Consider the following 27480-nt stretch of genomic DNA (forward strand, 5'->3'; position numbering starts at 1 on the left):
TCCCGGAAACAGCAAGTAGCATTTAACACAGCACCCGCGAGACGCAGCACAGCACTTTTGGAGCGACGCTGAAACCGAATACATGCTCGACCAAATGAAGGATTTAAATATTCTTCATCTTTTAGATAATTTTTGTTCATATTTTTAACTAAAGGGACTCCATGTTTTTTTAAAAAAAGCCGCTCATGACGTTTGAGTTTCACGTTAAGTTTACGTCGTGTCCTATTCTGTGAGCTTATTGGCTGGTTGTAAAGAAACTCGATTACTGCCTGATTCATGTGGACCCGAAGTTTCCCCATAATCTGATTACCGAAAAGCATGAAAACACACTGATCAGTTACTGACACAGTCTAAATTTCCTGCAGTTATCAGATTATTAAGAGCATGTAAACACACTCAATGTAACAGTGCACTGAAACTATTTTGTTCAAATGTTTAAAATTCTGTGCTGCTTTATACAATATTTTTGCACAAAAACAGTAACTCGGATAAAACAGTGGGTCGTCAGTTTCAGCTGGTGTGGACGTCCAGCAGATATATCGGTCAGCCGTGTGTGTGTGTGTGTGTGTGTGTGTGTGTGTGTGTGTGTGTGTGTGTCCCTGTAGTCAGCACAGCTGCATAAGCTAATCACAGAGCGCAGTGTGAATACAGCAGCAGCTGCAGCAGATTTCAGTGTGGAAGAGAAGCTCAGTTCCTGCTGAAGCATTCACTCGAGTATTTACCTCACACACAGACAGACACACAAACACACACACACACTGCAATATTCAGTTTCTGAAAAGATCAACATCCCTTTTTCCCCCCTCACTGCTCCACAAACATTCAAATGCTAATCTCTCTCTGTCTCTCTCTGTCTCTGTCTCTGTCTCTCTCTGTCTCTCGCTCTCTCTCTCTTTCTGCAGTATAATTTTGTCGGGAGGATTTTGGGGCCGCGCGGTTTGACGGCGAAGCAGCTGGAGGCAGAGACGGGCTGTAAGATCATGGTGAGGGGAAAAAGCTCCATGAGAGACAAAAAGAAGGTAATACATCTTCCACTTCCTCGTCTTCCTCTCAGGCCTCTATTTGACCTTTGACAGCATCTACAATGTTATTAAAGGACTGAATCCTACATGTCTTATGAAAAAGTCCACTAACAACATCTGTGTGCACTACAGTCATTCATTTCTCACGCTTAAAGATGGCTTTCCAGGGGTTCTTCAGTAAACAAAATGGTTCTGTATAGAACCATAAACACTCACAGAAGCATTTGCATGATTAAATGGTTTTTGCATGGTGAAATGGTTCTTCAGATTGATGGTGAATGTGCTGTAGATGGTTCTGTGTAGAACCTTTTTGAAAAGAGTTCTGTATAGCACCAAAAGGGTTGTTCTATTTTAACAAGCTTGACATTGTGACAATAGAAGAACCCTTTTTGGTGCTATATAGAACCAAATGCCACACATTCTCCATCAATCTAAAGAACCATTTCACCATGCAGGGAACCATTTAATCATGCAAAGGGTTTTTTGAGTGCTCATGGTTTTATATAGAACCATTATCTATACTAAAGAACCCTTGAAGAACCTACATTTCTCATGAACATGCTCTAGTGATATCTGTGTGCACTTAAAACAGTCATAATTCAACTCATGCTTCAAGATGGCTTTCCAAGGGTTCTTTAGTAAAGAAAATGAGCTCTTAAAGAATCTTTTGTATGATTACAGCGTTCCTTCATTGTGAAATGGTTCTTCAGATTGATGGAGAATGTGTTGTATGTGGTTCTATATTGAACCTTTTAGAAAAGGGTTCTCTGTAGCACCAAAAAAGGGTTCTTCTGTTGTTACAAGCTTGACATAGTAACAGTAGAAGAACGCTTTTTTATGCTCATGATTTTATATAGAACCTTGATTTTTACTAAAGAACCCTTAAAGAACCATCTACATGGCCTCTTATAACCCCCTTAGTTGTCCCTTACAACTGAACTGGCTTTTTTTTTTATTACTGCACCTTTAAGATTGATGTATGTAAATGAGCTCTGCTCTTATTTGCTGTCTTGTTTTGTTCCTTTCTTGAAAGGGAACACTTATAGCTTCAGTGTGAGTGGGTGGGGCTAAACTGCTGTAGGCAGAAGAGCCGAATGTATGTAAATATGCTGATTTTCATGACGTCACAAACAATGAATCCAAGACAGGCTGTTTTTTTGCTGTTTAGGACGTTGTTGCTGCTTTTGATGAGAAACTGACTCTAAATGTAGGTATTGTGATATAAACTGAGTCTGTTCTACAGTTTCTCATTAGGCTGCAGAACTTGGTTTCTTTTTTTCTTCTCTTTTTTGTCACTTTCATTCACTCTTTTGTCCCTCTTGTCTTTCTCTTTTGCTTTTTATCTCTTTTCTTACTTCCCCCTTTCTTTCTCTTTCCACTTTTTTCCTCATCTTTTAGTGATTTTTTTCATTTTTTCCTCCTTTATTCATTTCCTTCCTTTCTTTTCCTTTTCAGCTTTCATTGACATTTTTCCACATTTCTTATTCTCTTCACCTTGTTTCTTTTTATTCCCTTTCTTTCATATTCTCTTTCCCTCTTTCTCGCGTACTTTTCTTTCTCTCTTTCTTCCCCCTTTTCTCCTTCTTTTCTTGAAATTTTCTTCACATTTTTTTATTCTTTTTCATATTCTCTCTCTCTCTCTCTCTCTCTCTCTCTCTCTCTCTTTTATGTCACTTGGTGTAATGTCCATGTCCTTTTTAACTCGATTACGGTGTGTCACCTCTGCGCTGGTTTCAGATGTCCATAAACAGAATGTTCGCCCTCCTGAGAGGATTTCCCAGCATGCTGTCTGCTCACGGCCAGCCACTCCCACTCTTTCTCACTTTTCACGTGTCATCACTTTTCCTCGGTGGACGAGGGGTGACCTTGTGTGTGTCTGTGTCTGTTTGAGGCTCTGGGTTATACTGCTGCCTGGTTCCACTGTGGACGTTCTCTTTAAAGGGAACTGTAGATTTAAAGCTAACGTCTCCCTGTTACGTCAGCATGACTGAGCCAGGGCTGGAAAGACCGGCGACAAAAAATATAGGTAGCAAACTGTCACTGGGGCAGTGCCCCTCGAGTCACTGGGGTGGGACCCTCAAGAGTACATTTCAGTACCTTTAGTCAGGGAACATAACTGTACCATAATCCATTGATATGATATTTTCTAAGTTGTATTGACTCCACACACCTCATCTCGTCTCCAGGCTTTTTATTTTACTGTTCTGTTTTAAAACATTAGGTTATGAAATGGTACAAATACATACTTCTCACCTGGAAAAGCTTATTTAACATTTACATTGTTTGTACCTTGATGTACTTTTAAGACAAAGTTGAAAAATGGCCACATAGAAATTGACACTTTTTGATGCATGAGACAACACAAACGTTAGAAGTGGAGCGCAGAGGAAAAATTAATTGGAAAAAAAGGATGTAGTAACACAAAATATCCTAAAACAAATTGGATCTTGACTTCAGGATGAGAAATCAAAGTAAATGTGCGTTTCACCTCTATTAGCCGCTTAACATGTTTCATTGACCTCTGCCTCAGCTGCTCAGGGAAGCCTCGGATCAGTTTGTGTAACAAATACAAAAACGTATCTGCAGTTTTCTCAGCCTCCTTTCTCTCCTGTGGGAGGTTGTAGAACAGTTAGCAGGTTCTAAAACGCTCCCTGCTGGATGTCACACTCAGAGGCATTGTGTAGAACACACACACACACACACACTTGAACAGCAGCACTCGACTCTCAGCATTGATAGTAGCACACGTTTAAATTAAACACGTTTGTGTGGTTTTGTTTAGAGCTGAATGATTATGTAAATATGTAATTGTGTCTTTTTATTTATTTATTTATTTATTTATTTTTTTACAAATATTGCAGTTTACATGTCATTTTCCATAAAGTTGAGCTCTGTGCTTTTTCTTTTACCACCCAGGACCAGCGTGTCTGTTTTTTGAAAGACTTAAATGCTGAAAGTTGTGTTCCAGACTGTCAGTCCATCAGCTCTGCATTATTACATTGAATTTCCACACTTAAGTCATTGAATAATGTAAGACGTAATTATAAGTGCAACTGTTGCTATGAGGAAAATTGCACTTTGTCAAAATGCTGATTCAATATTCAATAGTTTTATGTATCAAAAACAGATGTAATTCATCTTAAAAAGATTATTTTTCAGCCTCTCTTTATCCCTCAGAACCAAACAGGCTATTTATGTTTCTGTGCCTTAAAGTGGGGCCAAATATATGTAAGTGAGGTTTACTTTTTTCTGAAATTGACATGGGGGCGAGGCTAAACTGCTGTAGGCTGAGTGGGTGGGGCTAAATTATAGTAGGCTGAATGGGCGGGGCTAAGCTGCTCTAGGCTGAATTAGCGGATATATTTAAATGTGCTTTTGTGACATCATTAAATCAGTTAATTAACAATGGGCTGTTTTTCTGTTATATTGGCCTTATAATAATACTATAATGGCATTTTTGTGCTCTTAATCAGTCTAACGTCCAGCTGACTCCAGCTGTTCTGACCGCTGTCACTGTGGGCCTGTGTGAAGGTGACCCACGCGCTTGCTGATAGACAGGCGACCCTGTGATTGGTCAGTTTCTGATGGGTCAGCAGACAGGAGGTGACTCTGATTGTCCAACAGATAGGAAGCGCTTACGCTTAATTGTGAATTTGCTGCCTGGCTGAGAATCATGGGAAGGCTTCACATAGTGCGCTTTAACATTCCTGAGATGAAGGTGTGCGAGATGTTCAGAGAGAGAGAGATTCAGTTTGAATGATTCTTTAGCATCGAGATTCAGATCTCAAGATTTCCCCAAATGATTGTTTGGTACGATTCAGAATCAATTTTTAAGATACATTGAATAGACAAACAGAGCTGTAGGACAGTAAATAGTATAACTAGTCTAAAAAAGATAAATACAGACAATTTAACAGAAATAGTCTAATTTTTTATTGGTATTTATTTTTTTTAATTGTTTACTTTTGAAAATGACCCATATTTCATTTCAACCCCTCAGAAAAGTGGCTACATTATTCAATATTATAATTGGTTGTAATTGATTCTAATAGCAGCAGAATATTAAAATGTTGAACAAAAATTACAGAGCTCCTTTCAAAGCAGCGTGAAGTGCTTTACAACTAAAACATAACACAAGAAAAGCAAAAACAGGAACAGAAAAAGAAAACTAAAGTAAAAAAAAATAGAATGAGGTGAAATGAAAGATTTTTTTGTATATTTTATAAAGTATTATTTAAGCTATATACAATGTAATGTTTTATATTATGTTTTATTATTATTATTATTATTATTATAGTAAATTAATTCAGACTTTCTCAGCCTGATGTAGTTGATTCGTCACCTTCAGATCGACACATCACAATTGCAGCCCTAATAAGCAGCGCCATGGCAACGGTATCTGTGGTGATGAGGGTGGAGGGGTCTCACTCCGCGCATTAGGAAGCGTGTCAGGTGCAGCTCCCCTGCTGAGACCCACAATGCACTGCTTACAATTAGACACCTCAATTAGCATGCTCATTCCACAAACGAGTGATCATCTGAACACATCAGGGGAGAGAGAGACGGAGGAAGAGAAGGAAAGAAGGGACGGAGGAAGAGAAGGAAAGAAGGGACAGAGGAAGAGAAGGAAAGAAGGGACAGAGGAAGAGAAGGAAAGAAGGGACAGAGGAAGAGAAGGAAAGAGGAAAGGAAGAGAGAAAGGAGATGGAGGAGAGAGGAAAGGAGGGGAGAAAGAGAGGAGGAGGAAAGAGAAGAAGGCCAAAGGATAGGCTGAGAGAGGGAGAGAAAAGGAGGGGGACGAAGAGAGAAAAGGAAAGGTAGAAAAGAGAGCAAAGGGGAATGAATGAGAGAGAGAAAAGGATGGACGAAAGAGAAAAGGAAGAGAAGGTTTGAAGGAAGAAAGAGAGAGGGAAGGATGAGCGAGAAGGTGGGAAAGAAGCAAGAGGAGGAGAGGAGAAACAGAGAAGGAAGAAGGAGCAGAGGTGAAGGAATGAGAGAAATGGAGCTAGACAGTTATGCCCCAGATAAAGAAATGCATATGAATGATGCTTATGAAGCTCAGTAGGAGACTGTAAAATATGTATTATCATGCAAATTATTCATTGCTACATCATTTTCTGAGTAATCCTGCCAGCCCTAATGTTAAGTTTATGAATGGACGCATTTTAGTGCTATTTCATATTTAAATATGCTTTATTTTTATTTTTTGTGGTTGGTCGGGTTGTCAGACTGTAGGCTGGTATGGAGTCGTTGTAGCTGTGTGTGCAGAACCAAGTGTGTGTTTAGTTTGCTCTGTTACTGAATCCGATATTACACTGAGTACCTACTCAGAATGAACTGTCTGTTAGTGTAAATGAGTGTAATGTACCTCAGCAGTTAAATCGTTATCTATTTGATTTTAAATGAAGTGCGTTAGCTAGCTCTGCTACATTAGTGACTGCTACGCATCCGAGGAGCTCGCGCTTCCAGTTTTCTGTCTTGTTGGAGTCTTCGGATTGGCTGGTTGAGCTGTAGCTCAATGTCTTCTAAAGCCAGACAGACATTGTGTGATTTTAGAAATCTTGTTCTTTGGTGACTCACATACACCATCGTGTTCGGACAAACCTACGATTTATATATCACACTGTACGAAAACGCTCCATCTGACTGACCTGCTACGTAAACCACAGCCTCTACAGACACTGTGTCTACGGACCATCATCAATAAAGCTGACTCAGAGCAGCACTGGTAACACTAAGCGCTGAAGCTAAAAGCAGGCGGTGATGTTCACAGTAGGACAGTACGGTCTCTCAACAGCCTGAAATCACTGTGTTAACGTTTATATCTCACTATTCTGTTCAGTCAAACAGAGTAAAGTTGACAGACAGACTTCGGTAGGAAGTGTCTAAAATCTAAATCTAAAATCACAGTGTGTTCCTGGTGAGAATTTGCCAAGGTGGAATGTTTAGAGTGACCGACTGTGACTGAGTCAGTAACTCCTCTGTGTGAGCAGATCCTCCTTCACTGCCAGCTTGAGTCATTCTTTCATTGTTCATTAGTGCGACAGCTACACTCTGCTTACGTCACATGGTATCAAGTTTTTAGGAGTAAATGAATAGTTTAGTTCGGGTGCACATGGGACTGTGCAGTATGACACTACCACGATAACAATAAATGTCACCACACAATATGCTTTTCTGATCGTTTCGTGCATATCGTAAGTACTTGTAGACACTGACCAACTGCATGTTTCATTATAAAGAGAGCAATTTGATAGTTTATTTTAAAATGTAGCACTACTGGCTTTTTGTTCTCTGTTCCAGCTGATCAGATGTCTGATAAAATAAATGTCGTGCCATATCGTGAAACTTTCTTGAAGTATTATGATATATTTTTGCCGTACCGCCCACCTCTAAGTGTTTGTTCATAGATACAAACACAACATGGAGAAAGAGAGCATGGAGATGTGGAGAACATTCATGGTAAAAAGCACACCGATTTAGGCCCAATCCCATTTCTTATTTTTACTCCTACCCCTTATTTTTGAGTGTCTCCTTGCCCCTTGGAACAGAGTTACAGAGAAAATGCTTACATTTGTGAGTTTCTTTGGTTGCTGGTTCCACCATCTTTCTAGTTTTCACACTCTGTTTGGAGTGTGTCTCTGAAAAATCTCAGTTTAGAGGGCCATGTAGCCGTAACACTTCACCCTACCCCTCTACCTCAGCAAGAATCAGGGCACCCTACCCCTCGACATGAACATGCAAAACGCAGGGCTAAGGGCTGAGTGGTAGGGACAAGGGGTGAAATGTGATTGGGCCCTAATAGAAGTGTGTCAGGTATATATTTAACATTCACTGCAAGTTTAGTGTTTTTTCACTCATGTAAAGGGTAAAAGATCGAGTTATATGTCACGTTGTGAACTTGTGTAACGTCTAGAATCCCAAGTTGTTTACCACTTTGTAGGCCATTCGAGCGCAATGTGAAAGTGGGAGAATTTGGTATTTCCCAGTTTCTGTCACCACTCGAACGCAGCGTAACTCTGTGTGATGTCTAGAACTGTGTTGTGCTCTGTGAATTTCCACTATGTGGTTCTGTTGAGCAGCTCTGCAGCGTAGATGATGTGCATGAACAGTCGTCGTGTGCGAGCAGTAGAGTCTTTGCTGCGTGACTCGGGTTCGAAAAATGGGCGGTGTGAGTCGCAAGATGGAGCGATATTGGAGCAATTTCGGAGCGAGAGAGAACACGAATGCTCCGACTTTCTAAAAAAAGCCGCTCTGAGCAAAAGCAATGTCGCTCGAGTTCCCCTCAACCCCCCGATGTTCCCTGTAGATGTCATCATACGGCAGTTAGGAGGACCTTGCCCGACCCTCATTCGCAGAGAGCAGTGTGATCGCACGGCTTTGGAGAACCTGAAGCGTGTCTGCAGTTCAGGGTTCAGCAGAAGAGTAGACTGTCTTGCAGTGCTGTAACATAAGAGCAGGTCCAACCACAGAAGGAGCGAGAAAGAGTGGTGTCACTCGCTCCGTATGAGCCGACCTTTCTGTCAGACCCCTCAGAAAGATCTGTCGTAAGTGTGTGGAAGAGAACGGCGAACCAGAGGCCTCGGCGTTCAGACAGCTGTATTTTATTCTCTTTCACTGCAGAGTGGGAGCGTTTAAAAAAGGAAAAGGGACGAAAAATCCATTCCTTCTTTCAGCCTGCAGTTTATTCCAGCCGCTCCTGAATGGCAGGGCGAGTGAATTGGGCGCTGAGAGGCAGGCGGTGGGTAATTGTTGGTTTCTGAATGGAGCTGGTGCTGACGGGCTCCTACTGTCTGACTGCTGCTCTTCTGAGGAGCCGCGGACGCTCTAGAGCCGCTAATGGCTCTCTTTGGAGCCCATTGTATAAACCGGGCCGGCGCCGAGGTTATTCACACCTGCCTCCTGCCCTTCAGAATCGCTCGGTTGTTAGAGAACACAATACGCACTCGGGGGGCCGATTGTGGACATTTGTAACCATCAGACCACTTCAGGTTGATAGAATCTTTCAGGGCTCTGAATGAAACTCCTTGGAATCAGAGAATCCTTTATATTACGGAATAGAACTCTTGGGAATCCTTTGTAATTTCAAAACGAACTCTCAAGACTTGGAATTCTTTGTAGTTCCACAATAGAACTCTTGTGGATTACAATGTGTTACAGTTCCAAATAGAAATCTTCAGAATTTTATGGTCATATGTTTTCAGAAAACTCTTTGGGAATCGGATCATTCGTTATAGATCCTTTTAGGAATTGGGAATCTTTTATAGCTCTATGGATTCAGGAGAAGCTGTTATACTTCTAAATGAAATTCCTTGGAATCCGAATCTTGTAGTTCCATATGGAAATCTGTGCCTTATTTCAGAAGAAAACTCCTTGGAAATCGAAATGCTTTATAATTCATAATAGAACTCTTGAAGAGATAAAAGAAAAGTTAAAATCGTAATTTCGAATAGAATCCTTTTACTTTATAATAGAACCTTTTGGGAGTGCGAGAATCCTTTGTAAAATTGTAATGGGAATTCTGAATTCCAGAAGAGAACTGCTGTAAATTAGAATTCCTAATAGTGGCAAATGGAAATCTTTATGATCAGAATCTTTATGGTTCCAGAAAGCTCTTGGGAATCAGATCATTTGTTACAGTTCCTTTTGGGAATTGGAAATCTTTTACAGCTCTTTGGAATCAGGAGAAGCTGTTTTACTTTCAAATGAAATTCCCTGGAATCGGCATCTTCTAATTACATATGTAAGTCTATCCTTTATGATTTCAGAAATAAAACTTCTTGCTTTATAATTCCTAATAGAACTCTTTGGAGTTAAAATCCTTGATGGATCTGAATGGAAGAATCCTTTGTAGTTCATAAGAACTCTTGGGACTAAGACTAACTCTTTATAGTTCCAGAATAGAACTGCTATGAATAAGAATTCCTTGTTGTGCCAAATAGTAATCTTCTGGATCAGAATCTTTATAGTTTCAGAAAGCTCTTTGGCAATCCTGTGCAGCTTTGAATAACACTTTTGGAAATTGGAAATTTTTCAAGTTTTAGTTACATTTTTTTCAAGTAAAATTCTTTTGTAGTTTGATTTGGAACTATTCTTTGGGAATCTGAATATCTGTATCAGAATGCGTCATATTCATAATAGATCTCAGGAGTCCTTCGGAATCCTTGACAGTTACAAATGGAACTATTTGGAATTGCAAATCATTTTTAGTTTTGAATAGAACTCTTGGGAAGCAGAGAAATGTTCATCGTTCCAAGTAGAAGTCTTGTTAGCACGAGTATAGAACTATAAGTACTTTATAAGACCTGGTTCCTGAGATTTAGAAAATGTTGTAATTCCAAATAGACCTCTTGGAAATCTGAGAGTTCTTTGTAGTCCCAGATAGAATTATATGGAATTAGAGAATCATTTATGAGACCCATTAAAATTCTTTGGAATTACAAAACTCATCAGAATGTTTTCAGATCCACTAGATTCTCTTTGGAATTCCAAAGAATTCCAAACAATTTTCTGTAACTTGTTCCAGAGGGTTCTACTTTCTTGTGAACAGCCACACTTGTCCTCCTCCGAAAGTCCTGGACTGTGCGGATCTGTGCCCAGACGTCTGCGGGGAGTCTAAGGGCCTGATTTAGCGTGGTGCGTCTGCGATCCAGGCCTGTTGTTTTTTGACGTTTTAATTGCCACGGGGGCGCAGAACGTGTTCTCCAGCGCTGTCATCCGGAAAAAGCAGAGCCACCCTCGTTTTGCCCTGTGCCTACACCTCACTGCTGACTGCAATACATCCAGCCTGTCAGCCGGCGCAATAAAATGTGTCACTCTTTCTCCTGCTTGCTCTCTCCCTCGCACGCTCGCGCTGTCTCTCACACTGACTCAAAAGCATGATGTCGTGTAAGACAATCACATTCTACAAGTGTGTCACAACCACTCATGTCTCTTTCTCTTTCCTTTTTTTTCTCCCCTCCAGGAGGAGCAGAACAGAGGGAAGCCCAACTGGGAGCACCTGAACGAGGATCTTCACGTGTTGATCACAGTGGAGGACACACAGGCGCGAGCTGAGATCAAAATGAGGAGAGCTGTGGAGGAGGTGAAGAAGCTGCTGGTGCCGGCGGTGAGTTTAGCGTCTCTACTCTCTGCAAAAGCTGCGCTTTGGCCGCAAACCGGATGTTCCGGCATTTTCAGTAGAGCTGCAGTGGAAAATCAGGCCATTGGCTTTACTAGGTCAGCTTTTCAAGAGAGCAGTGTGGAAGCTGGAGCTGGGCAATATGACTATATATATCGTTATCGTGATAAATTATATCACAGTACAGTACAGTATGCTTTTTTAAACATATTTTGTTTATTGTAAGTACTGGTAGACTCTGATCAACTACATGTTTCCTTATAAAGAGAGCAAAATTAGTCCCGTTTAACTGGATTTAGTGCCAGATACTGAATAAAAATGTTTTAATTGGAATATTTAAAAATGTAGCTCTACTGGCTCTTTTTCTCTGTTCCAACAGGATCAGATGTCTGAAAAAATAAATGTCAGGAAAATCTCTTGACGTATCACGATACAATAATTTTGCCATATCGTCCAGCTCTACTGGAAGCAGTGGAATAAATGGATGTTGATGCAGGCTAGCAGCTAACCACTGATATGATCAAAGCGCTCTTGATAATCATTTTTGGTGGACAGAAGAAAATTAATCATGGCGACATACACATAAATAATAAATTTTATTTATATAGCCCACTTCATGACAATGTCAACTCAAGATGCTTTACAGAAAAACAAATCAAAATGTATAAAAACAAATCTAAAAAGAAGAGTCTTAAGATTCTACTTAAAAAGATCCAGAATTTCTTAAAACAAAATCCATAAAACGTCTAAAAGGAAAAGTCTTAAGATTCTTTTTAAAAGATGTAGAGTTTCTAAAACAAAGCAAAACTAATTTGGAAAAAAAAGTCTAAAAAGAAGAGTGAGGTGCCAGGTTTTAAACACTGAAATCACTTTTTGGGTATTTGTTTTGTTTTATCGTGGAAAATCTTGTATCTCTGTTTCTGTTAGTTCAAACTTCCTCGTTGTGTTAAAATGTATCGTGATGTCATCTTTGTCATCACCGACTCCAAGTCCTGTATTTACATTCATGTTACAGGGTCTAAGTTATCTTAATTGACGATCATTGCAACTGTTAATCTGTGGCCATATCATAGAAACTTCCTCTCTGTTTTGTCTTAAGGTCTGACAGGTCAAGATAAGATTTTTCACAGATTTATATAACAGAAGCAAATCTTAGCTCAATTTAGGAATCTTATCTTACAGAATCTTATCTCCAGTTAGGAAACCTTAACCTACTCAATCAAACTTGACAGTCAGCTGTCATGTCTGTTTCCTAGCAACCAACCATACACAGCTGAAACATAAACACGTCATCAAAATAATGTTAAAAATGTGAGTTACAGCTGCTGTTACTGATGTAAAAAGTGTAATAAACTGTAAGTAGTGAATACTGTGAGAGCGCCCCCTGCTGATTATCAGAGCGTCGCCGCTTCCCAGTTTGTCTCCATTTCCCAAATGCTTTAGCCGAGCACGCTAATGTTATTCCTCCTAATAAACAGACACACGTTCAGCTCTGTCTCCTCATTATTCACCACCATCACTGTAATATTTTATCATTAACTCACGAAGGTAATAAGGGGGACGGTGGAGATCGAGACTGCAGCGTCTGAGATTTTTAAAACGCAGAGTTGGAAAAGAAAAACATCTCACAGTGAAAGCAGCGTTTTAAAGTATAAATAAATGTAGCTCATTATGCTGGTAGTGAACTATGCTGCCTGACACAGCTGCCTAAAAACCATAGAAACGGACCCTTAAACAGAAGTTAGGAGACTGTTGGCGTTTATCCTAAAGTCAGGACAGTGTTTAGGAGATTTAGTCTAGTTAGGATGTTTGTGTAATACTGTTTTCTTATCTGGAGTTAATAATAAGATGATGAAGTTAGGAACTGTTATTCTGTGATAGATTCTGTCCGAAATTCAGTCCATACTGAAGTCATCATGGAGACTAAACTGATTTCAGAGTAAAACAGCCTCAGGTCCTTTATAACTGCACTATCCTCGTCAGTCTGAAAGTAATCCGTGTCCGGTGTGTTAGTGTTGTAAGGTCTCCGTAGTGCGAGTGTGTTTGGTTAGTGTAGCTCCGTGTGTCTCTGTCCAAGCCTGGCAGCGCCAAGTGAGGGAACAGTTGGTGGTCGGGGAATTTGGCCCGGCACAAAGCCGGAGCTGTGAGAACGCTCCGTAGGGACGCTGGGATGCATATGGACCGGATTTAATCTCATCCCGGATCATACCCCCGACCCTCTCCTACTGTTGCATTCTGGGAATTTTATCCGGAGTTCCTGCTAGAGAACAAATGGCGCGGGGCAGCGTGACATCTGCATGTTTCCGTTCGTGCTCTCTTTTTTTTCTCTCTCTCTCTCTCTCTCTCTCTCTCTGTGTGTGTGTGTGTGTGTGTGTGTGTGTGTGTGTGTGTGTGTGTGTGTGTGTGTGTGTGTGGGGTGGGGGGTTATAGCGCCACTCTACCTGTGGTGAGCAGAAGGACAGGCAGGTGTGTCGTGCTGGTTGCCTGTAGTGCAGTGTGGTGACTCGTCTGACCTCCTGAAACTGAGCCAGAACCACAAACACATGCCTTAACGTCTCTGTCTTCTGCTTTTATCCTCTTTATTTTAAATTGCTTTTACTAATAAACACAAACACCGTATGTAGATAAATACCACATTATTTCAGTAAAATTTCCTCTCAGACACAAATCAACATCACTGAAAGAAGAGAAGAAAGCAAATATGTAGTTTCTCTTTCTCTTCTGTCTGTTCTTTCTTCCATCTCTATTCCATCTCTTCCTGCGGTCTCTCTTTCTCATTCTGTTTTTCTCTTCTTTCAAGCTTCATTTTTTCTCTCTACTTTTTCCTCTCCCCTTTCTTTGTCTCTCTGTTTTTTCTTTCTCTGCTCTCATTCGTCCTCTCCCTCTTTCTTGCTTTCTTCTTTTCTCTCTCTTCCTTCTTTCTCTCTCAGGTCGCTCTGTTTCTTTCTTTCTGTTTCACTTTTCTTTCTCTCTCTCTCTCTCTCTCTCTCTCTGTTTCTTCTATTTCTTTCTGTTTCTCTTATCTCTCATGTTGCTCTCTTTCTCCTATTTCTCTGTTCTTTCTCTTATTTCTCTCTCACTGTTTCTCCTGTTTCTCTCTGTTCTGTTTGTCTAATTTATCTTATTTCTCCGTTTCTCACATTTTTTTCTCTTTCTGTCCATTTCTCTTTTATTTCTCTGTTTTTCCTCCTTTATTCTTTTTCTCTCTCCATTTCTTTTACTTTGCTTTTTTTTCTGTAGGTCGGGGTCTCTCTCTCTCTCTCTCTCTCTCTCTCTCTCTCTCTCTCTCTCTCTCTCTCTCTCTCTCTCCCTTTCTCTCTTTTTCTCTCTCTCTCTCTGCGAGCGGTGGTGTAAATTTACCTCTCTCCTCTTGTTTAGACGTTAATCCTCTGTAAAATGCTTGTCTTTCTTTTGTTGTTTTTCTCAGTGAGTGATTGAGCTCTTTAAACCCTACAACACACTCACACTCACAGAGGCAGGCGTGTGTGTGTTCAGATGTGTGGTGGGCAAGTGATGAGTAAAGAAATACACCGTCATTCTCAACACTGTTTTCCCTTCAGATTTTATTCACTCTGGAGATCAAAGTTAAGCTCTCGGTTCTCTGAGGCACTAAAGAGGGTCACATGACTCACTAGAACACACACACACACACACACACACACACCCACACACATAAACTCTGTCCTGCTGGGATTCGCCTGGTGAGCTGCTGTTCCCACCTGCTGTTGACTCCTCTGTTTTTTAGACAGCGTATGAGGCTAAAGGCTCCGCACGGAACCCGGCATTCTCAGCTTCACTAACAAAACCCAGGGCTCTTTATGATACACCTGTTTCCAGATTTGATACAATTCTAAGGTCAAGACTCATTTCAATTTCTGAATTTTTTTTCCTATGCTCAATAAATTCTCTGTTCTACAGAGCTGTGGTTCTGTTCTACAGGTTGGTTTGGTTTAGATAGACTTCAGAAAGATGGTTCTCCAAGGGTTCTTTAGCAAAGAACCATGAACACTCAAAGAACTGTTTGCATGCGTAGTAAAATCGTTCTTCAGATTGATGGAGTGTGTTGCATATGGTTCTGCACAGAACCGTTTTGAAAAGGGTTCTATATCGCACCAAAAAGGATTCTTCTATGTTATACAGGCTTGATATCGTGACAGTAGAAGAACTCACAGCTGATCGGGGTCAGGAGTTATGACGCTGCCGCAGTTATGAACCCTCGATAGACCGGATCATTTGGCGCTAGCTGCAGAGGGTCTCTGCGGACCGCTGCTGCTAACTTGCTAACGGCCATGGTTCCGCATTATGCTCATAAATCTTCGAACATACTGCGTGTTCTCCGTACGACTGCATGCACGGAACCGTAGTGTCCATATAGTGATGGTTCCAGACGAATACACATACTGTTACACTGCTAGTGGTGATGTAATCCTTACAAAGTCTTTATTCCGTAGCCACAGTGTGGAGAGCTGAGCGCGGCGCAGAGCTGAGCGTGGCGCAGAGCTGAGCGTGGCGCAGAGCTGAGTGTGGCGCAGAGCTGAGCGTGGTGCACAGTTCTGGACTTGTTATTCAGACAAATGTCTTGCAGTCTTGGCACTAACGGTGTTTACAGAACATGAAACAGCGTTAATGTTATGATGTGTTTTTGTGGGTAATTGCTCGTCACCCCGTGCGTCCGTGTACGAGTGGGCGCTGATGTCCTTTATCACGGCGGCGTAAATGTGATTAAAGCTCGGTGGGGTGATCTTTCTGCCTCCGCTCCATTAATGAACGGCATCTTCTCCTCGTTTAGACGCGTGAAATCGTCTTTATTAAATATCTGCGCAAAACAAAAGGGGTCACAGCACGGATACAGGTTCACATCAGTTTATATCTGTGTGCATGTGCACGGCTCTGAGACGGGGCTTTTTATGGACTGATTGATTTTTCCATGCAGGCAGCAGATTAATGCTGCAGCCTGTAATCCTGTATGTTTTTTATTACTGAACTTCATTTACTATCATTTTTGTTTGTCCATAAACTTGACATACAAGTAAACAGATGAAAACCAGTGTTCTGGTGACCTCAACTGCATAAATAGGCCTATCAAGTTTGTTTTTGTGTTTTTGTTGGGTGTTTCCACATTGTAGTGTAGGATTATACCATACCATAATACAGTTATTAGGTTGGCCTGACAAAACCAGTTTACTGTTCTGTGGTTAATTATTTCTATTTTATTTATTTATTTTTTTTAAATAACTGTTTTCAGGTTTTCGAGCAAGAGCCACGAAACTTAGCAGAGCAAAGAGGAATAGAGCGCTTGTGTAATTGGTGACCGATCACACATACACTTTTGTACAGTGCTCATTTAAACATGATTCTCCCGAAAGGAACTGATAGGCAGAATGTGTATTTTTTAAATTTTAATACAACACAGATTACCATAGCAATGCCCTAGCAACACCTTAGTAACCACCTGGGGCACTGTAATGACAGCCTAGCAGCACCTTAACAACCGTCTGGAATACTATAGCAACAGCCTAGCAATAGCCTAGCATCCACCTGGGACAACCAAGCAACAGCTTAGCCCCCGCCTGGAATACCATAGTAACAACTTGGCAAACATTTGAGATACCATAGCAACACCTTAGCAAGCATCCACCTGGGACACCATAGCAACAACTTAGCAACCACCTGGGATAGCATAATAACAACTTAGCAACCACCTGGGATAACACCTTAGCAACCATCTGGGGTACCATAGCAGCACTTTAGCAACCACCTGGGACATCATAGCAACAACTTAGCAACCACCTGGGATAACAACACCATAGCAACAACTTAGCAACCAACTGGGACACCATAGCAATATATTTGTCAAGCCAACGAATGTCAAAGAAAAATAATAGTTTAATTTTACTTTTTTTGATGCAAACTCTGAAAGTGCTTGAAACAGCAAGATCAGCTAAACACTAAATCTAAAGCAGTAATGGTGTAAAAGCGTCTGCGCTCTGGTTGGAGAGGCTCTTCAGAGAGATGATGATGGAGCTCAGAGGATCCAGAGATTCAGCCTCTGAACTCCTCACCTTACTGAGAGGCACACAGGGACAGAGAAATCAATCAGAAACGGAAGGGAGGAGAGAGAAACGGAGATGGAGATAGAGATGGAGAAAGAAACAGAACAGAGAAAGACAAAGGTAAAGAGAAACAAAGCAACACAGATAACAGAGAGAGAGAGTTGAAAAGAGAGAAAAAGATGGAGAAAAAGGGTTGAGAGAGAAAGCAAGACAGGATAGTTGGAAAAAGAGAAACAGAAGGACAAAGAGGGGGGAAACTGGGGATAGATAAAGTGCATACAACAGAGAGATAGAGATGCAGGAAAAGAGCATGCAGCAGAAGAGAGAAATAGGAAGAGCTGTAGGAAGAGAGAGAAACGGATAAAGAGCTTGTAGCCGACTGATAGAGAGCGAGCATGGAGCGGAGGGATAGCGATTGCGCATGCAACAGAGAGATAAACAGGGAGTGTTGGAGAAGGAGAGTAAGCAAATGATGGAGAAATGGACGGTTAAAGAGATGGATGCATGCAACAAAGGGATAGAGAAACAGATAAAGAGAGCATGAGCGGAAGGATAGAAAGATGGAGCACGCAACAGGTAGAGTAACGGAATGATGGAGGAAGGATGGAGAGATGGAGCATGCGACAGAGGGATAGAGAGCATGTAGCAGAGGGATAGAGAAACAGGGATAAAGTGAGGATGGAGTGGAGGCATAGAGCGATGGAGCATGCAACAGAGGGTTAAACAGTGAGAGTTAGAGAAGGAGCGAAAGCAGATGATGGAGGGATAGAGAAAGAGAGAGTATGCAACAGAAGAATAGCAAAAGAGGAAAGGAGTGCAGCTGAGCGCTGAAACATTGGGGTGGGTGAGTGAGGTAAAGTGTTACAGAGAGAGAGCGCTGCTCTTTTAGGTGCGTTGTGTTTCTCCTGCTGATTTTCTCCCCCAACATACTCGCTCTCCTGCCACCCACCTCCAACTTCCTTATCCCACAATGCCATTCTGCTGTCACACATGGTCCCAAACACCCTGCGGCAGCCCTACACACACAAACACACACACTCACTCCCGTTGCAGAAGGCTAGCGGGCAGCGGGAGTGTGTGTGTGTGTTACGGAGCTGATGAATCATGCTGCAGAGTGTCACATGAAGAATCCCTCATCACCACACAGGGGATGGAGAGAATAAAAGAGGGAAACGGGTGCAGAGAGGGAGGGATGACTGAGTGAAAGGAGGGATAGAGGTAAAGAGGAGGATGAGATAGAGGGAGGCTAGATTGGCCGGAGTCACAAACCTCCCTTCGTTTATTCACTTTAACAGTCAAAATGGCCAGTAAGAGAGTTTTTCATTTTCAGGTCAGGAAACGAAACAGAAGCCTCAACTATTAATATCATCATCCTCCGTATTCAGTCTGTCCTTTACTGCTGTTATTACAGCTTCCACTCGCTTTTTGTTGTGTGCTGGATCGATGCACCCTTGCTTTAAAAGTGAATTTCACCAAGTTTTAAAGATTCCTGCATAATTGAGTGTATGAGTGATTCAGAGTGGTTTGGTGTGAAATGATTCAGATTTCTGTACAGTGGTGGTGATAGGAACCAGGGGTCGCCATGACTACAACACATATATAGGCATTTTATTTACTATACAAAACCACCAGTAACCCTACACATGTCTTCCGAGTTTTATATGGAATGTTGATGATAGAAAATAGTGGAAAATCTAAGTTTTCTCCACCATGAATGGATTTTAAGGACTAAAACCTTATCAAAAATGAGTGTTTACATGCACTTAATAATCTGATAACTGCAGAAAATCAGACGTTGTCAGTAATCTGAGTAACATGTTTACATGCTCTTGGGTAATCAGATAATGGGAAACTTGGGTCTACAAGAGTCAGGCAGTGTTTAGATTTCTGCTTTGCAACTGACCAAAAAACTCAGAAAATAAGACATGACACAAACGTAACATAAAACTCAAATTTCATGCCGCGACTTTAAAACATTGCGCCGCTTTACCTGAAAATATGTACATACATCATCTAGAAGATGAAGAATATTTAAATCCTTCATTTCGTCAAGCATGTAGTCGGTTTCAGCGTCGCTCCAAAAGTGTTTTGCTGCATCTCGTCTCTGCTTGCTTATTTCTGGTACCGTGGTCTGTTTTTGAGTTTACATGCACCGAGAAATCTGATTACTGAGCTAAAATCCAGCCTTTTTATTGGATTTCTAGACCTTACTCCGATCTAAGAAATCAGAGTATGCTGTTTACATGATCATTTGAATAATAAAGATAACTGCAGAAATCCAATTATAATCCAATTATTGAGTGCATGTAAATGCATTCAATGTCTCAGATATCAGGCAGTGTATTTATAACCATTGCATGTAATAACTTTCTGTGAGGAAGATTTTAGAGGTCGACGTCTGGTTCCTATCACCACCACTGTGAACAATTCTGACTCTAGAATGGAGCATTTCACACCAAACCACCCAGGATGACTCTGTTTACATCTTAACCAGTTAATTATATGGAACAGTTGAAAAATTGTGTTGTGTTACTGTTTGTGCTCGTGCTCCTGGGGTGTCCCTGCTCTAATTTTAAACTCTTGTAAGGCCTTGACCTCCAGGAAGCCCTTCGCTGGAGTTAATTTTGGTAGGTTATCAGCTCTGCGTGGGGTCGTAACTTTATCGATGGTGCTAATTGTGGAATCATCTTCCCTGTGGCTTAGCTGCTTGTGCTGCACACTCCGTCTTCTGAAGTCTAAATGAGGTTGAGTCGAGCTGAGCGCGGAGGTTATGATGCGGAAGATCTAAGAACGTTTTAGGACAGTGGAGGAGCAGATGTAACCCTGCTTTAAAGACTGACTGTTGAAACGAGTCGATTCTGAGCCAGAACTGCACACGCTCGCTCTCTCCTTCCCTCGCGGTTGTATTTCTCCAAGTCGTCGGCCCGAGTGCTCGATCAAGACCATCGATTATAAGTCTCGAGTTGCCCTATCTCTTCAGGTATCTCTGCTCTTTACTGGAGCAGCAGAAAACCTGTCCAACTGAAGCGTTCGCCCTGAAGATAACGCCATCGTTCTGTCCTGTAAGGGCAGACGGGAGAGACAGGGTGGCTCTTTCTGTGGCTGAAGAAAGGAAATATCACTGATTTCCTCCGTCTGTTTATAGACATCCATGTAATACTCGTCTGTGTGAAGGTTTTCAGACTTTTCTGCCTTTTTTAACGCTGTCTGATGTCGTCCAATAATTGATAAAGTTGTCTGATATAATGAAAAGGCAAGTTTATTTATATAGTATCCTTCGTACACTGTCATTCAAAATGCTTTACAAATCAGAAAAAAGTTGTTTTAAAAAAAGTAAACAGGAAAAGACATGATTATAACATGATTATAACAATAGATTAAATCAAATTAGGATAATTAAAAAATCTAAGTAAAAAAGTTAGATTAGGATAAAATGTCAGTTATATTAAACAGACTTCAGTAGTTCATTTCAGTGCTTAATTGACTACTTTTTATTGTTGTAATTGTGATAACTTAAATGTTTGGTTGTGCCACATGAAAATGAGAGTTGGCTTATTCCTTTCAAGACAGTAGTGACTTGAATTAGAATTGTCGTTGAAAAAGAATTGCTATTACACTGGATGACGCTACTGTTTTAACATTCAGTGCATGTTTTTCAAAGACACTGGTCAGTTTAGTCGATGTTTACAATTGTCTAAAAATATCAGGTCCTTAAGTGATCAAAGGCAGTGACACACTTTTGTTCTGCTGTGGTTGTTGCTTAGTGACTTCAATGACAAGTGTTAACGTAGATTTAGTTGGATGGTTATTAATGCTTTAAGTTCCTATTATAAAGGCGGAGGAGACGGTGCACTGGTTGAGATATGAATGGGATAGTGCGTAAAGCTCTGTGAGAGCTGTATTACGTAAATATAAATTTAAAAATAATAAATAAAAATCAATAAAAAGCGCCAATCAGCTTGCAGGTACAGATGCAAGGAAGGTAGCTGAACCTGAAAAATATTTTTTTATGTGTTTGAACCAGTGACCACAAATTATTCAAGTCTCATTGATTTGAGACGTCTTTGAAACATTAGCTTGGCTCTGTTTTGGGCTTTACAGGTCTCTCTGCGTTCAAGTAGAGGTCGGTATGAGTGGAATAACTGCCCAGAGGCATCGCCATCACAGTTGCTGAGTGGACAGATCTGCTTTTAAGGACTTTACCTCAACTCAGAACACAAACAGCTGCTGCCTTGATGAGACGTGGCTTCTGTATATTCCTCTGATTGACGTGCATGGCCTTGTATTCAGGAAGCAAGTTATAGGGCCCCTTAGTAGCAAATGGAATTCCACCAGTTTTTCTAAACTGCTGCATAATTAAGTGGTTAAGACGTAAACAGTGCTGTTCAGAGTGGTTTGGTGTGACACGCTCCGTTCTAGAGAAACTTAGAGTTGTTCACAGAACACGGAACCAGACATCCACCTCTAAAAGCTCCCTCACAGAAAGTTATTACATGAAATGGTTATGATGTGTGAGACACTGTTTTATGATAGTTTTGAGAACTTAAACTCCGTTCATGGTGGAGGGATACACGCAGAGGCAAAATAGTCCCCAAAGAAAACTTACTATTTCTGGTTTTCCACTATTTTCACTGGTGGTTTTGGATAGTTAAAAAAAAAGTCAATATTTGTGTTGTAGTCATAGTGACCCTGGTTCCTATCACCACCACTGTTAAGAAATCTGAACCATTTCACACCAAACCACTCCGAATCTCTCTGTATACATCACAAGCACTTAATTATGCAAAATAAGAAAAAAAATCAGTTTAATTCTTTTCTGAATGTTCAAAAGTCGTGTCGACTGATTGTATTGGTCCACAATGTTTCGGTCAGGCCCTGATACATACTCCCTTCTCCTCTGATCGTATTGGAGAGGGACAGTGGAATCTGTGCTGTTCAATTTCCTCTGCTTGTCTCAAGATGGTGCCCGATTTTAGAGGATTTAGTGAATAAGCCTCGGGAAAAAGGCCACTGCATGTTGTGATTACACTCAAGGCCCAGACAGCATGATGCCGTAATCTCCTCTCGGTACGGCGGCAGGACAGGAGGCTTCCCAGCCGCTCCGAAACGCAGCCAAAGGGCTGCTGGTCTCCAATCTCAGCTCGCTGCTAATTGAATCCAGGCGTTTATATGCCGACTGTGTCTGAGCTGGGTAAGGGAGTTGGGAAGAGGAAAAAAAAGTGCTAGGATCCCTTCCAGCATGGTAATTAGCTTCTCAAACATGTTAAAACCTGACAAATTGGTTTTCTCTTTAGGGATGTTGAGGCCTGGAGTGCTTTATTTCCGCCCTCCTCCTCTGCCGCTCCAGATGAAAAAAGGAATGAAAGTGTTTCCGTGATGGCCAGTACGATCTTTAGCTTAGAGCCTGAAAAAAAAAACTGACAGTATGATTAGTCTGGCTCAGACATCACTTCTCATATTTGGCCACTTCTAATAAATTTTGGCCTGTGCTTTAGTTCTTCCTCTAATTTCAGTGCCCTCTACTTTCTTAAGGCTACCTTAATGTTAAATCTTGCATGCTGGAATCTCTCGTGCCAGCGAGGTCCGCAAGGCCTTTAAGGAACGCACATTAATAAATAAATTAATTAATTAATTAAAGTGGGATTCAAGCTTCCCCACCACGGAAAAGACTATGATATGTGGCTGGCTGGCTCAGTAACTGCAAAAAACATCATTGTTCAACATTGTTTACGTCCTCATAATCTGTCTATACATCTCTGGCTTCACTGGACAGTTTTTATCTGGAACAGTTATCTGGTAGAATTAAGAATGTGGCACCTAGAACTCAAATACACAGCACAGGGCACTTGAAACTTGGGTTATGCCAGTCACAAGTGGGGTACCCGTACCAAACAGTACTTTACTATACCGAATGTATGGGGAAAACGTTTTCAAAACTGAAAGGATATCGATGAAGTTGTTGAGGCCTTGCTGTCACTTTCATCGTCCGTGAAGTCTTCAATGTCTTTGATGCTTGCTGCAGGTGTTCTGCTTATGTTAGCTGCAGTTGCTGTTGGTACTTGGCTTTCAGGCTGTCAAATACGGTACACTGTTCAGGTTTTAGATATATTTTGAGTTTGACCAGGAGTTTCCTCTGGTTAGATGTGTCGCCATGGCCAGCTTTGCCACACTTGAGTCCGCTTTCAGGTCACCACTGCCCTGACTGTGTTTTGGGCTTCAATCAAAATTTGGCACTGATTGATTTAACATGAATTGGTACTCGGTAGTACCGACATAATTGGGTCAGTACCCTGTCCTGGTCACAAGTGTCCTGTGATTTTTGTTTCTGTTGAAGTGGCCCATGTGGGTTGATATTTATAAAAACAAAAAAAAGTTAAATTTAAGCAAATTACTGTTAATCAGTTCATTCTGATCAGGTTTGTACTGATGGTCACGTTTGAATCCCAACTAAAAGTGATGGAGTTGCTGTGTTCAGGTTCAGTCCTTAATTTCAGGCCAGATTAAAGCTGTTTTTTTCTCTGAGAGATAGAATCAGGAGTGTGGAGTCGACAAGGCCGATTGTATTCAAGGTGACATTGTTTGCTTTCCCTTGGGAAGTGTGTGTGAAATGTTGGCGTAGTCATGTGTGATGATTGACTCAGTGGTTGGGTTGATCTGTAAGGTCAGCGCTAATCCCTGCTAAAGTTAATCTGAGTCCGCCGGTTGCTCCGGTGCCTCCAGCGGAAAGGTGTTCAAGCATGTCGGCTATAAATTCCTTCGATGATGGACGCGCACCAGCCGCTAACAATGAGGCTTATCCCTGGAGTCCTGCTCTCTTCTCTCCTCCTCCTACTTGGCACCGGAGTACCAGGAGACTTTGCGAATCAGGAGCCCTGCACCTTCCCCACCTCATTAAAGAATCTAGGCCACTACAAGTCCATTCTGTTAAACTCGGCTAATTAAAACGCAGCGTCACGGGAGTTTTCTGGGCTAGCGCAGTGTCACATTGCTACATCAGCAATATGGCGAAGCTGTAGCGAAGGCTCTGCGTTAAACGCAGGGTTTCAACTCCAATTCATGCAGGAATATGCTTTCTTTTGCAGCGCTTTGTCATGAAGTTTGTGCAGATGACGCTAACGTTTGTTTACCCTCCATTCTTCTCTGCGTGAAGCGCTGCGGTGGGATTGCGGACCCCCCAGAGCCGTACGGAAGTGGAAGCATGTGTGGGTGTGCGTAGTAGTAGCATAACCGAGCGCTCGGAGCGCTTCTCTTTCTTCCTGCCTTTCTCCCTGTTTTTCTTTTTCCTCTCGTAACGTATTGTTTCAGCTGCTTGCGCTTGAAGGCAGCGAGTCAGCCGGCTTCTCCCTGGATCCTTCTCGAACTGTCGGGGAGCTTGAAAGGCCAGGAAGAGCCGTGGGGCGAGGGAAGGGAGGGTAGAACGAGAAGAATAAAAAGAGAACTGCGCCCCCACAGAAGCTTGCGGCGGCTCTCGTGAAAGGGGGCCGTCCTTGACCTCAGCGAAGTGACTGAGTAGCGCAGGGCCTCGAGCTGCTTTCCCAATTTTACTCACTACAAGGTCCTGGCCTTTTGCTTTCCTCTACACAACGTATAGTCATTGATATAGCTCTACTAGAACTGCACCACGTCTCATTCAGAGCTGCATGATATATCGTATATTTATCATCATTGCATTTTCTCAGTTAGGGGTGTAATGATCCTGAAATTGAGACTGAAACATCCATGAGCTCGTGTTGTACTTAACCCTAACCAGCTGCCACCACTGCTGGTCCAGCCTGTTGAGCTCTCATTACATTACTGAAACAAAACTCTTTTTTCATTTCACGATTAACTCTAGAACACTTTAAATCACCAAATTATTATTCTAGTAAAAGTTAGGACAAGCGGTATACCATGTTCTTTAGTGTTGTTATTATTATTGTTCCAAATTATAGGCATCTTTAAAAACCCACATTTTTCCCCAATTTTTCTTTATCCAAATAAAAATTACCCCCAATGTAATGTTTTTAGTCATCGCGGTTCATGTCTATACATCATGTATGTATGTATGCGTGTGCTCTTTACATGTGAGTGGATCAACAGAATTGCTCCAGCATGTTTGGGGAAGAAGTCTTGTTCCATTAGCTCCCATTCAAAGTTAATTTTTTGTAAAGTGACTATTTGAAGACAGGAAATTTTGTTTTGACAGCGACAATATGCATATCTCTATACATATACCCAGTGTGCTCTGATTGGTCAGTTCGCCCACTCTGTTCTGATCAGACGACCTTCAGAGCGGTTCCGCCCCTGTCCTGCAGTCTACAGACAGACCCTTCTCTCCTGAGCTGTGGCTGTTTCTGCCGTACCAGTTTGATCCAGAGTCGGTCCTGAAAGTCTGGTCAGCGTCTTCTTCACACAGCGACAACACTGAACACACTCTTCCTCTTCCAGTAGCTGCTGTGTGCTGTGTGAGGACATGCCGAGCTCGCCGGGCAGTAAGGACTGTGTTACGAGATGATGTCACAACAGAAACAACAGAAAAGGCCTGGAATTCCAGCGAGGCGTTTCAGGCAGCTGAAATGCCTGTGGGAGAGAGTTTCTCCCTCTGGAGGGAAGGCTGAGCTTTGGGACTTTTACACGTTTAAATGAAAAAAAAAAAATACAACACACTAAAGGAAAAGGAGAAACCGGAGGAGCATAACAGGTCCTCTGTTAAAACTGTTTGTTTTAAGCAGGCTAGCCCAGTTTTCCATGATATGGGCCTGTGAATATTCATAATTTATATTGTTGCTGGAATATCTGATAATGTTATTGCACAGTTTCGGTCCAGATCGTGTAGCCCATGTTTCTACCAGTACATGAGTCTCTCTCCCCCCCTACCCACCCCTCTCTTTCTCACTCGTTTTATCTCTTGTCGCGTCTTTTATCTAGCGTACTCCGCTAACGACTGGAAGCTACTCTTGTGCCTAATACAATGAGTTTCTGTCCGGGGAGATTTCAGGCTCCTCTGGGTTTTCATAGTCGCTGGGCATTTGTAATCTTCACCGCTATTCACCGCTGCAGTCAATTTCTCAACAGGCACAGTTGCCTGACTTCAGACCTCTCTCTCTCTCTCGCTCGCTCTCTCCCTTCTATCAGGAGGAAGGGTCCTCACAGGCAGACGAAGAGAAAAGGAGAGAGAGTGCAAGAGGGAGACAGATGGTGTGTAATATACGACAGGCGTTGTGGTCTGTGGGGCGTAGCGTCCTCGTCAGCCAAATTTTTGCTGTCAGCTCTCTGCCTGAAGGCTGGCGCAGAGGCGACTGGAGAAGGCCTGTTGCGGGCAGCCGGCTCGTCGTGATCAATAAACACCTTTTTCCCTCGTACATGCATAATCTCTCTCGCCGCCTATCAGGCCAGTATGACAAATGAGAACAAAATGCCATCTGGCCGCTCACATGTGCGTTGTGTATGCGCCTTCCCAATTAATGGGGGATTCTTCCCGGACCGTTTGGGAGTTTCTTTGTAACCATTATTTTTTTTTAGTCCTTCCCGTCACCTCTGTGTTCTCGTAATTGCGGCGGTGCGATGATCTCACCCATTACCTCATCTGCCCGAGTCTCCACTGTTTGTTGACATGGCTGTAGTTTTATGCATTACCTCATATGGGCCTTAACTGTTTATGCTAACTGTATTAGCGAAGCCTTCAGTGCTGCTCGCGCTGGATTAATTGTGTAATGTAATCTGCCAAGATCTGCAACTTCCCCAAATTCTGAAACAATCCCTGGACTTGAAAGGGCCTGGATGTTCACATCACTGTTATGCTTAGTTAGTCCTGCTTAACTGGATTCAGTGCAGCAAACTGTGTGAGACATTTGAATAAAAAGTCAAGGTTTATTTATAAAGTGTTTTTTACAACAGATGTTGTCACAAAGCAGCTTTACACAAATAGCAGAGTCCACGCCCCCATAAGCGTCGCCAACGGCAAAAGTGGCAAGGAAAAGCTCCCTGAGAGCAAGAAGAAGAAACCTTGAGAGGAACCAAGACTCAAAATAGGAACACATCCTTCTCTGGTCAACACCAGGTAGCAAACAATAACAGCAGAGAATGAGATTTGATCATTAGTGAAACATACGGAATCATTTGTATTTATATTTTTTGAGACGTGGCACTACTTGTCCTTGTTTTGAAGACGTCTGGAAGTATTGTGATACTATATTTTTGCCATATTGTCTGCCTCTACGTGCAGTAACAATAACGCCCCTCCTTGTCCTAGTCTAGGATTTGTTAGTCCGTTAATGTGAGGTGCACTTGGAACAGAACTACTATT

The 27480-nt window shown here is 41.9% G+C and overlaps 1 protein-coding gene across 5 annotated transcripts in view; it reads left to right on the forward strand.

The window, feature by feature from the left end:
• qkia (QKI, KH domain containing, RNA binding a) overlaps nucleotides 1–27480 on the forward strand; it is a 105678-nt gene that overhangs the window by 46898 nt on the left and 31300 nt on the right. For all 5 annotated transcript variants that reach the window (XM_036593052.1, XM_036593055.1, XM_036593053.1 and 2 more), the window contains exons 3-4: nucleotides 903–1019; nucleotides 10987–11130. In XM_036593052.1, the coding sequence (XP_036448945.1) occupies nucleotides 903–1019; nucleotides 10987–11130 (261 nt within the window). The remainder of the gene's footprint in view (nucleotides 1–902; nucleotides 1020–10986; nucleotides 11131–27480) is intronic.

The sequence above is a fragment of the Colossoma macropomum genome, unplaced genomic scaffold, assembly GCF_904425465.1.
Source record: "Colossoma macropomum unplaced genomic scaffold, Colossoma_macropomum, whole genome shotgun sequence".
Taxonomy (NCBI): Eukaryota; Metazoa; Chordata; class Actinopteri; order Characiformes; family Serrasalmidae; genus Colossoma; species Colossoma macropomum.